The 12,161-nt window shown below is 35.1% G+C and overlaps 1 protein-coding gene across 1 annotated transcript in view; it reads right to left on the bottom strand.

Annotated features, from left to right (window-relative positions):
• LOC129950083 (nuclear pore membrane glycoprotein 210) overlaps nucleotides 1-12,161 on the bottom strand; it is a 76,591-nt gene that overhangs the window by 51,587 nt on the left and 12,843 nt on the right. The window contains exons 10-16 of the mRNA XM_056061880.1: nucleotides 10,051-10,257; nucleotides 9,866-9,976; nucleotides 9,483-9,611; nucleotides 9,163-9,365; nucleotides 8,658-8,924; nucleotides 1,680-1,805; nucleotides 986-1,091 (exon numbers count right to left, since the gene is read on the bottom strand). Coding sequence (XP_055917855.1) covers nucleotides 986-1,091; nucleotides 1,680-1,805; nucleotides 8,658-8,924; nucleotides 9,163-9,365; nucleotides 9,483-9,611; nucleotides 9,866-9,976; nucleotides 10,051-10,257 — 1,149 coding nt within the window. The remainder of the gene's footprint in view (nucleotides 1-985; nucleotides 1,092-1,679; nucleotides 1,806-8,657; nucleotides 8,925-9,162; nucleotides 9,366-9,482; nucleotides 9,612-9,865; nucleotides 9,977-10,050; nucleotides 10,258-12,161) is intronic.

Genomic DNA, 12,161 nt, shown 5'->3' with positions numbered 1-12,161 from the left:
CCAGCTGACCATTCACAACGAGGTGGATACGTCGAATGGGTGCTTGAACAACAGGCGGTGCATCATCGACGAAGCACATTTCTCACAGTGAATAAACAAAATGTTCGTATTTGGGGTTTTGATAATCTTAAAGTAATTGAAGAGAGGCCATCCATCCATTCACAAAAAAGTCACTGATTGGTGCCCGTAATATTTGTACCAACTTCACTTTCGAAAAAGTAAAGTCCAATCCCACCGCCAAGCCAAAAACAGCACCAAGCAGTGATACGTAAAGGATGGAGACCCTTTCCAACAAATATGCCCCACGACAAGTTACGTACCAAACATGCTTAAATTTTGCAAAATGTTCACCTTTTTTGAAACATATATCGTTCCATTTTAAGTATTGCCATGGTTTTGCTTGTCAAATGTAAAAATTATAATGTGACAGGTGCCCAATTGGTGGGTTATTCAAAATAAAATCTCATATTTAAAATCTTTTTATTTCTGTCGTTTTATTTTAGTACAATTTTTTAGCAATTTATAAATTTCTAAACTTTGATTAAATCACCAAGCAACCATAATTGGTGGAATATTTAAGAGTCATTTTAAGAGAATATAAAAAGGTTCCTGATCTTGTTTAGTGTCATTATTCAAAGGTTCTAAAACAATGACATTGAAAGTGTATTTATCAAACTTTCTGGGCATGTACTTAAAAGTTTTCAGTTTAAGATTAAAGGACACAAACAATTGTTAAAAAATGATGATAGTTTACAAGAGATGCAATAGAATTTCCTTAAAATTTCTTAAATTCCAAGCGACATATTCTATCATTTAATTTTTAATAATATACAAAAAAAAATACTATTAATATTTTTAATCAACCTGTACTTCATTTGAAAGACAATTTGATTTCCGCTGAATCGACAACAGTTTGAAAAATATTTCCGTCACAAACAGCGGAAGTAGCAAAATAAATTAGAGAAATAGAAAACATTCAACTTACCAGTGTTCCTGTCAATTGAAACGATTCGTTCATCAGAACTCGACCAATGCGAGGATACAGTTAGAGGTGAATCGAAGCAGATAATGTCACCAACTGAGAAGATTGTCTATTCCAGATGAAATAGGACACAGCAACCGTGATGATGTTGATGACAACAACAGCAGCAATACCAGTAACAGCAACAGCAACAGCACCAGAATCAGAACCAGAAGCAGCAACGGAACACCACCATGATAAATAAAGTTAGAGAAAAAAAAATAAATTAAAAATGAAAACTTGTTATGTTTGTAGTTCGCGTTCTATCTCATTGAACAGCATTAAAAAGTAAAAAGAAGAAGAATGCAAAAACTATACCAAATGAGAACCGTAAGCTAATAAAAAGGAGGTGTAGTCAACAAAAAAGAAAATAAACTTAAATAACACCTTGATTTGACACTATCAGAATTTCCAGAACTTTTCCTTTAGAATACACAAAGTTGAAAAGAGAAAAATTAAAACTAAAAATATACACAGTACATACACATACATATGTATGTATGTTTATGTAGATATAAGGGATTCAAGATTCTGATTTTTCTTCTTTATTTTTTGTATTTTCTTTAGCTTCTGTTTTCAAAGAGATACAAGATACATGCATCTCTCCCTATATCTAACCTACTTAAGTCTGTTTGGCAATATAGAAAAGTTTGGTTACCTTAGTTGGGAAGATGTTTCCCGATTCCAAAACCGACAGTTTGATGTAATCCTCAGCATGCTTAACCCCGGTTGTGTCCTTCAGACTAATGGCAATCATGTTGCTTGTTTCCCTTGGAAGATTTATCTACGGAAAGTAAAATCAAAAAAATGGGAAATAAAAATAACAAGTATAAGAAAAACAAAAATAAAAAAATAAGCACTTTCAAACAATTTTTTAAAGCCAACTAAAAATAAGAAGTGCAATATACATTCCGAGTTCATAGCGGACGTATATCCGCTTAGGGAAGGACTTTTCACAGTAACTTAGATTTCTTTTGGCGAATAAATAAAAACTAAAAAAAAAAAAAATCACTAACAAACTATACTCAAAACACGTAAGGTTGGAGATTAGTTCACACTGAGGGCGGACATTGGCGTTTCTGGTACACACTAAGCAGATTACATGTACAGCAGTGGCAGTGGTAGTGACCGAGAACTAAGGTGCAACTTGCTGCAAAGTAATTGGAAAAAGAATCTTATTTTTGTTTTTCCTTTTTTTAACTACTTTTTCTTCTTCTTCTCGTACCTTTTCTGAACTGGAATGCCCTAGAGAAAGGAGATAAAATACCATGGAATATTAATCTAGGACGAATTATGTTCGTCGAGGACGCGGACGTGTTGAAATTGACATCATCCGTTATCAAGTTGGGTACACCTTTAAGTAGTAATTTTTTTAAAAGAGCTCTTTCTCTTAACGATAACATGTGTCGAGGTGACGATGATGTGACACCGTGCAATATTGCACCACACGGGGTCAGAGAGTGTTAGTGTTATGGTGTACTAATCTCACCACCTACATTTTAGTGATCTGTAGAAAGAATAGGAAGCGTTACGTTTACGGGTACATTAGGTATTTGATGATTTATTAACAAAACTGGATTAAATATATGTACTTACAGCGTTCATTAAAAAATTGAACGAAATTTCAGGCTGTGGTGATTTGTTATGAATTAATGATAAATAGATTAAGAGTGATGCACTGCGACGAAGAGATCTATTGTGTGCTACTATATTCCACCATTTATCCTTTTTCATTTTGATATTCTAAATTATAGATTCACTATCAAATTTTCTCTTATACCACAGTAGAACTCTTTGCTTCTTTTTTTCTACGAAATCTGTTAAGATATCCAATAAAGGATGAATTTGTTGTACTTTCCTAGCTCAATAAGTCTACCGACGCATTTCGATACGATTTTAAGCTGATGAAATATAAACTTATTACTCCGACTTGGCCAACTACTATGCTGGCAATTTTTATGGTTCCTTCAGTGTCTTTCAAGATTACATTCTGCGCATTTTTCTGTGCTTTTAGCTTTTACCTTGACTGTATCATCGGTATTGAGTTTTCTTCTAGACTTTCTTCCAAAGACTATGCCACTGTGTGTTTTAAAATATGCTCAACATACCGCTAGATAGTCTACCATATATTTTATTAAACTGTTGAATATGTATAACAATATGGCATTTCAAAAGTTTGCCCGAACCTGCCTCTCTTTTTTTATAATTTACAGGCACTCAAGGGGTTATTAGTACCCTTTATATGTTTATATTTAATATACCGGTGCACATTGGTCTTAAAGTTCAGAACATCAATATGGAAGGGAAAAACAGAGTTGGCTAAAGCAGGCCACATTCTCGATGTGCGATTTAAGAAAGAATCTCTATACGTGACAGTACGCCCGAAATTGAGCTCAAGGGTAAACTGATGAGATTCCTGGTAGTGCGAGTATTACGACTGAATCGTTTAAGAGGTGGAATGCAACTGGCTAATTTGACAGAACATTGTTTTTTAAAAAGATCGATAAAAAAAACGAAAGGCATGTACATGCTTTGGTTATAGTTCTATCGCCTATCATTTTTAAAGCCCTTTTTTGTATTCTGTCCAAGAGATTTAAAATTGTTTTAGGGGCACCTTGTCAGATATGCGAATTATATTGAAGCTTTGGACGGATGTAGGGTTTGTAAATTACAGCCAGATCAGAAGGGGTGAACAACTCTTGCATCGTCGGAGAAATCATAAGCACCTGGCAGAATTTTTGGCAATATTAATTATATGATCATTCCATAAAAGATTATCTGTGATGCACATACCGAGTACTGACAGTTGATTAGTTTCTTGGATGCAAGTGCCACTCATAGATAGTGGCATCGGGGTGTGTTACGCTTTAACGACAGTATTGAATTTTCGAAGCATTAAATTCTACACGGTTTTTGATTCCCCATTGGACTATGCTGTCAAGATCAGAATTTAATGAGCTTAATATACGCTTCTGTTTAAATTCCAGATCCGAAGGACAAGGATGTGAATCTAGAAACGAGTATGAGAAGAGGGTACTGTCGGCGAAACAGTTTAATGGATTAGAAGTGGCAGACATAAGATCATTTATGAATATAAGGAAGAGAGTCGAAGACAAAAGGGAGCCCTGGAGACACCAACGTTTATTTTATGAATTTCGGACTTAGAAACATCCAGTTCACCTTGTATTGAACGGTTAGAAAGGTAATCCAACGAAGAAGAGATTCATCAATAGCAAAAGCACGCATTTTCGATAAGAGAGCTTGGTGCCAAACTCTATCAAATGCTTTTGGAAATATCAAGTGCAATAATCTTACTTTCTCCAAAACGATGTAAAGATTTGTTCCATTGTTCGGTGAGATGAACCATAAGATAACCAGTGCACCTATTGCAATAAAAGCAACACTGCCGTTCATTAAGAAGCTTTCGTTCTTCAAGATATTTTTTGAGCTGATCAGCGTTTAAATCACCTTGGAAAGAAGGGACGTGAGTGCTATTGGAAGGTAGTTAGAGAGAGAGAGGAGGATTCGCCTTTTTTTAGGGACAGGCTGGAAAAATGCCTCTAAGAAAAACAGACCCTTTAAAAAAAAACCTTTAAAAGGACGTTATACTAGTAGATTTTTATATTATTCCAGATGAATGTAATTACAACTTGAGTATGACCAGAAACCAGCTTTATGAGTTGGTAAAAGGAAGCTCACAACGACTCCTTGACTCCTTGAAAGAAGATGAACTTAAAGGTGTTCCAACCAAATTACAACTCTGCAATTGACAGACGTTTTTTGGATACGAATAAAAAGCGGCTTATCGAAGAAATGACTGATTATTGGTATGTTTGCCCAAGCACAAAACTAATAAATCAAGTGACGGGACAAAACGTTGAAAAAGTATGTCCATTGATGACACACGTCACAGATGAGTAAATAAACGGCGGGAAATATTGATATGGCCAAAGTGATACAAGTTGTATTGTGACCAAAACTTTCACCAGGGTTATGAAGTTCCGAAAAGCAACTGCGGACAAAAGTTGCGGAAAGTACCATAAAAGTACCTGCATCCATAAAATATATAACTAAACCACATCGCAATTTTTTTTATTTTTGGGTGGGTCCACATCAATTTTATGTGCGTTTGAATTTACCAATAAGGAACGGATGTTGTTGATGAAATTGATGGTGTTGTTGTTGGTATTTATAACAGCTTTAAACGTGGACAGACCGTTTGTACAAATAACGTGCTCATTTCCTTCTTTTATAGCCTCTTGAATGGCAGTAAAAATGGCAGAGGCTTTTGCAGTTAAGGTGAATGCTATTTGCGGAAGTGCTCGTAATCTAAAAAGTACCGTGCTTTCATCTTCATTTGTGATTGCAAAAGTTGTAGTTTCTGAGATTTTGGATCCGTCTGTAAAAGTTAATTTCCAGTTTTTGGTCTTGAGCTCAGATGAAAAACTTAGGAAAATCTTGCGATATAATATATTATATCTCAACGTTTGTATGGGTTCTCCGTTAAAATGCGAGGTTCAATATAAAGGAATTGGAGTCGATGAGACAAGGAAGTTCCAGACGAGTAAATTTTGTGTGTTTAACAACTCTTGTTAAGGAAATTTTAATCTATTCTTTCAAATAACTTTTTAGTCATTTGGTACAAATTGGATTTGAAAAATTGCCAAGATTTGAAACAAAATACCACGCTGTGCGGCAGCGTTTGTAGCAATTTAATTTGTCATCCACAACATTTTGACTGGTGATTGAAAATCATGTAGTTCCTCAAGATGGCTAAAAAGTCAAACAACACAGACAAATATGGGATTAATGCTTAAGAAGTTTCGTAGTTCCATAATTGTGTCTCTTTTGTGACGTCAATTGGCCACTAAGATCATACGATTTGACGTTTATTTTTTTTTTTCTGGGGGAAATACCGCCTAAAATTTACGAAAAGTACTTACAAATTACCTCAAAAGAATCGCATGCTAAGATCTTCCCGTTCGTTGTAGTCCAAAGTTCAAGCTTTATAATGTTTAATTCTGGTTTACTTTCGAGACCAAAAAATGAATTTGGCTGCTTTCACCCCATTGGCAGCTATTTCAGGCCTTTTACGATTTCGATCGTAATCGGACAATTTTTTGAATACCGAAAAACAAGCAAGGGCGTGAATTAGTTGAGACTCTTGTTGAAGCACCTAGATACGAACTCCGCCCTTTGATTATTATTATTTTTTTTTTATTAAATATATCTTTTTTTTCTTTTAACACTTCTTTGTAAAATATGAATTGTTATAATTATAACTTCCAAGAGGGTTCCCATAATAATCCCCTATTTGCCTGTTTCGGACCTTGTGGTAATCTTTACCATTATTGAAAAAATAGCCAATTCGAAAGTTGCTTACTGGTACTGTCACCTCATGCAACACTGCAGTTTGCAACTTAAAAGCATACTATGTAACCAACATCATGGATGATAGTTCTACTTCGCCAAATGATTTACGACAACCCAATATTCCTTCTAATTTCTCCTCTGCAGGTGAAGATATTCCCGCGCAATCAGGTTCTGGTGTTAATAACGCAGAAAAAAAAGAATAACCTGACAAACAAAAGAAAAAGTCTAAGAAAAGAAGTCGAGAAAACTATGAGCTTCTCAGAAATTCTACCCCCCACCCCTCAAAAAAAACCCATGTCACCATCACCCCAATACTTACAGATCCCACCGGAACCCCCCATATACCTCAAATTTCTGACTTAAATTCAGCTCCCAGTAGGGACTCCGTTAGAGTAATTGAAAATTCCGTCCCTATCAAAGCTGTCTTCAAGCCAAAAGTTATTTATGTATCTCATCTGGACCCAGTAACAACGCCAGACGATATAACTTCGCACTTATGTAGTATCTACGGAGAGCATACCTTCTAGCTCTTCAATTATGTGTACTAAGATAATTAAACCAAATACCTTTGTTTCCTCTGTCAAAATAGTAACGAATCCTACATTCTTCATTTCCATTTGCAATACGAATATATGGCCCGCAGAGACTTTGTCAAAGAATTTACACAAAGTCAAAAACGAGGTGTTTCTTTGAAAACCAAGTCAAAAAATTTAACAGCCCTCTTCTACCAAAACGTAAGGGGACTTCGTAGTAAGACTGCTGACATTTTTCTTAACTCCCAATCGTTTTCACACGACGTATTCGTTTTGACAGAAACTTGGCTTAGTTCAAGCTTTTCTGATTTCAGTAAGAGTTCGAAGTTTACAGAAAAGATCATAATGTTGGTAATGCAAAGGATTTAGGCCGAGGTGTTTCTGTATTTTTTCCGTTTGAACTGTCAATTGAACTGGTCTATGTAAAGTTAATGCTACAGACTAAGACTATTTTAATTTTAAATGTTTATATTCCTCCAAAAAGTTTAGAGTCTGTTTATGGCGAACTCTCCTTGTTATTAGACTTTCTTATCAATATTTTACTTCTAGGTGATTTTAATTTACCTCACATTGACTGGATTCCTTCCTAAGACGGATCCTGCCATGAAGCCTCACTTTCTTCTTCACAATTGGAACTATCTCTTGTCAATAAAATCCTTCTTACTGACTTACAGCAATCAAGCTTAATTAAAAACTCAAAAAATGGAATTCTCGATTTAGTATTTTTTTCTAACGCTATAAGCACTCTTGTTCTAGAATCTAGATCAGGAATTACTAATATTAATAAATATCACCCCCTTGGACATTTTTCTAGACTTAAGTAATCACCTTACTGAACACAGTAATTCCATTGATTGCTTATATAATTTTGACTTCAGAAGATCCAATTTGCAATTATTGGCTGAAGATTTAACCATTTCTGGAATTTCTGGTACTTTAGCATTTTCTAATATTGACGAAGCAGTTTCAAATTCGTATAAGATCCTTAACAATTGTTTAGAAAAAAATCTAACTTTTAAAGAAGTCAAGAAATACAAACTTTAGCCACCCTTGGTACACGAAGAATTGCGTTAACTGCATAACAAAAGAAATAAGTAATCGTTTTTTTTTCGGAATTCTTGAAATTAACTGTCTTTGACTTTAATATGATTTTCTTACTCGAAGTTGAAAAAAAATCGAGAATTTTCTTCTCTACTTAAGATTTCATTTATCTTTATCAAAATTGACGAACTTTTTAAGCTTTCTGCAGGAATTTAAACTTAATTTTTCATTTCTATTTAATATTTGATGCCAAACAAATTTCTTCATTGACTTTATAAATAAACGTGTTAGTGGAAGTTAAGACTTTTATATTATATTATTATTTATACAACACAATAGTAACCATTTCAAATATTTAACTTCAGAATTGATGGAAATTGAAGAACAGCTATCAAAAAAGCTATAAAGTTTTATATATCAATGACTACGAAAACACAGTCTTCCACTTCACTACTGATCTGAAAAACTTTTAAGATTTGTCTAAATCTTAAATTTCCAAGAATTGTGTGATTCTTTACATGTTTAAATGAATTAATCATATCTTAGAAACACGTGCCTGCTTAATTTAAAGTTATATACAAATATATAGATAGTGAGTAAATAAAAATAAAATATAAGATTAAATTATTATTGGTATATGTAGGAGTATTTTCCAGAAGAACCTCCTCAATAACAAACAACACACTTACCGCAACTGTCAAATTATTTCCAATCTGTACATCAACAATATCCTTGTGCGACAAATCGTATTTAATTCCATTGACATCTTCGATATTGTGAGAGAATTCATTGCCCAGATTATCGTGAAGCGAAACCTTCAGCACAAAATTCATTCCACGAGGGATTTTCTCTTCCGTTTGTTTCAATTTAATCGAAGGATATTGCAATGAGGCTAGAATGTACTGAACGTTTTTCACTTCGATGCCAATTGGTAAAGTTTGTTCGTAGGTGCGGGCCTGAGAGACGAAAGAAGAAGAGAAAAGAAAAAGAAGAGACAAAAAAAAAACACCATCCGATTAAAGAAAACATAAAAAAAAAACGAAAATTTAAAAGTAATTTTGCTGTGTGCTGCACTGTGCTTTGCTCTGAAGTAATAGAAAGATGTTTCTCTAGAGATAAATGGGATGCACAGCACAATGCACAGACAGACAGAGATATAGACAGACAATCGGAGTGGGTGAGTGAATAACATACAATTATCAAATCTCGTCCTAGGGTATCACCACTACGGACAATGCCATCCGATGATACTCGGACAATTCCATTGGCAGCATCCGAATCCGGCTTGTAGACAACGTCATCGAGATTAGCCTTCAGTTGTATTGTGCTACGTGGCGCAATGAGGATCGAGTCCATTTTTATCCGTTTGGGTGAATCCAGTTCAAGCATTTTAAAAACTTTTTAATAGAAATGAATCAATGAAAAATAAGAGGAGAAGGCAAAGTTAAACATCATTCGTCTTTTTTTTTTCTTTTGATAAGTATTATTATTTTTGAATCAGATGAGGGACTTACCCACAACTTCAACGCTAGCAGTAAGTTTTTGTCCAGATGGAAGAATGACTGTTGCTTGCACTTTAGCCTTACCCGGGTTAAGGGCTTTGATGCGTACCGATATTAAATCTTTGTCAGAGTATTCGATTCCTATGTACAACAAAGACAACGAGAACGCGATGGAGAAGAGAGAAATTAATTGAACTATTTGACAAACAATTTTGTTATTTATATAGATATTGTTAGTTCCGTATCTGTTCTTGAAACGAAGCTCAACCATTCAAGATCATCGGAGAACTGATTTGTTATGTGGATATTTGTGAGCTTGTACGTGGATTTGTACGTACAATCTGTATCGAATAGCCACGTGGAATTTTAATTTGAGTTTGAGTTTCAATACTTACCAGCTTCAGAAAAGACGTTGTAAATATCAATTACATCAGGTTGATTACTGGACCAAATAACACGCATATTTTCTAGTGTTCCAAGGACCATCGGCGATAAGTCATTAAGTCCTTTAAAAACAATGTATTATTTGGTTTAAAAATAAAAATTAAAATTAAAAAAAAACAGACGAATTGAGACTCACCCCAAATAAAAGCAGGCATAACAGCACCGCTTTTGATTCGAACGAGAGGTGTTTTAATTTGAATATTCAATAAAGGCACTACATGTATATCAACTGTGTCTTCTGATATTATAACTTCCTTGCCATTGCTTGGATTCTGGCTGAAGCATTTTCCTGTGATTTTGGTGTGGCCCAGTTTTCTAGCTATAACCAGAGCTGATTCCATAGCTATTTAAAGGACAAAATGAAACACATTATAACAGAATTTTTGACACGACAAAGGGAGATAGGAAGTTGGTCGTAAAATTAATGGTATACTAAAATTATAAATGAAAAAGTCAGTTTGCTTGTTTGTTTGTTTTTCCGTCCTTCACTTGCAACGAAGCAATATTTTGACTTGATTTTTTAAGTGGATGTAGTTACGAGGGTGAAGAGTGTTACAAGCTACTTTTCACTCATTTCCAAGTATTTTCGAGCAGATCCGCCGAAATACTAGATATTCAATATACAGTGATGGACAAAACAATAGGACCATTTTTATGGTTCTTAGTAACACGCAAAAAACTTAAATGTTTTGTTTTCAGACAAAATCGACAACTATATCGATCATTTTCTCTTCTATCCAGCTTTTGGCTTTTCGAAACGTATTGTACGGGTCGTTGCCTTGCATGAACTTCCACATCAACGGCATTTCATATTCGGCATAGGAAAGCATAACCTCCTTTTTCTTTTCGATACGATAAATTGGACCTACCCCGTACCACGAAAAACATCCCCACACCATGATGTTTCCACTTCCATGCTTTACCGTTTTCGTTGTTGATGTGCAGCATTTTTTGGACGTCGTGAATTCACCTTTGTTTCGTCGGACCGTAGAATCTTTCGCCATGTTTGTCCATTATCTGGGCCTACCCAATTTAAATGGTCTTTGACGAATTTTATTCTATTCTGTCGGTGTCTTCTGGTAAAAAGTGGTACTTCCCTAGGACTTCTTCCGAAGAGATACTGCTCCTCAAGCCGTCTCCCAACTGTTCTTTCACAGATAGGCAAGTCTAGCTCCTCTTTAATATCCCCAGAAGACTTAAACGGGTCCTTCTTAAACGGGTTCTTTTTCAAACATATTGGATGACGTAGGAGGAGATATGAGGGAGTGTTTGTCAAAAAACACATTCATGGACTCAGAACAGAGCTCTTCATACCCAGTAGAGTTTCTTGAGTGACTTGAGATGCCCGAAAAAAGTGGAATGAATTCATAGATATCCCATTCCAAATCAAAAAGGCTTAAAATTACCATTAAAGTTAGTAACTATATGACAATTAATAAGGCTCAAAGGCGCTTAAACACTTCTTAAAGTGACGCGGTTGAACCTAGAAAGCCCGTTCTTCTCCCATGGACAGCTATATGTTGACAATTCTAGAGTCTGTTAATTCGTTCACCTAATACGAGGGTTTCTACTTATATTTCAGTAAGTGTTGCCAGGCGCCATTTGTCATTTTTAACGAAATGTTTGACATTTTTAACCATAACGTTATACAGAACAAGTTTCATTTAAGTGCGATTTGTATTGTTGACAGTTACTTAAAAAATACATCTCGGGCAAAAAATGGAATTAACTCGTGAACATTTTCGTGCGATAATTTTTCATAACTTTTGACGTGGATTATCAAGACAAGAGTGCAACGATGAACTTAATTCGTATTACAGCGATAAAGCACCATCCTATAGCACTATACAAAACTGAAATAACGAATTCAATTATGGTCGTCGTTCGCTCCATGATGAATGCCCTGAAGGTCGTCCAAAATCGGTTGTTGTGCCACAAAATATCGATCGACATGTTACATATCGTGAGATAGAGTCCTCTTTGGGCTTTAGTATGACTACCATCAATAAAATATTACATGAACATTTGGCCGCGAAAAAGATGTGTTCGCGTTGGATCCCACATAATCTGACAAACGCTCAAAAGAAGGCTTGTGTCGATTGGTGCAAGGAAATGGTGAAAAAATACGGTCAAGGTGCATCAAAGGCAGTGTATAATATCTACACAGGTGACGAATCATGGATCTATGAGTATAAGCACGAAACAAAACAGCAATCGACTGTATGGGTCCTCCAAGATGAGCCAAAT

This window comes from Eupeodes corollae, chromosome 3 (assembly GCF_945859685.1).
Source record: "Eupeodes corollae chromosome 3, idEupCoro1.1, whole genome shotgun sequence".
In the NCBI taxonomy this organism is placed as follows: domain Eukaryota; kingdom Metazoa; phylum Arthropoda; class Insecta; order Diptera; family Syrphidae; genus Eupeodes; species Eupeodes corollae.
This window is presented reverse-complemented; position numbering and strand designations above follow the sequence as displayed.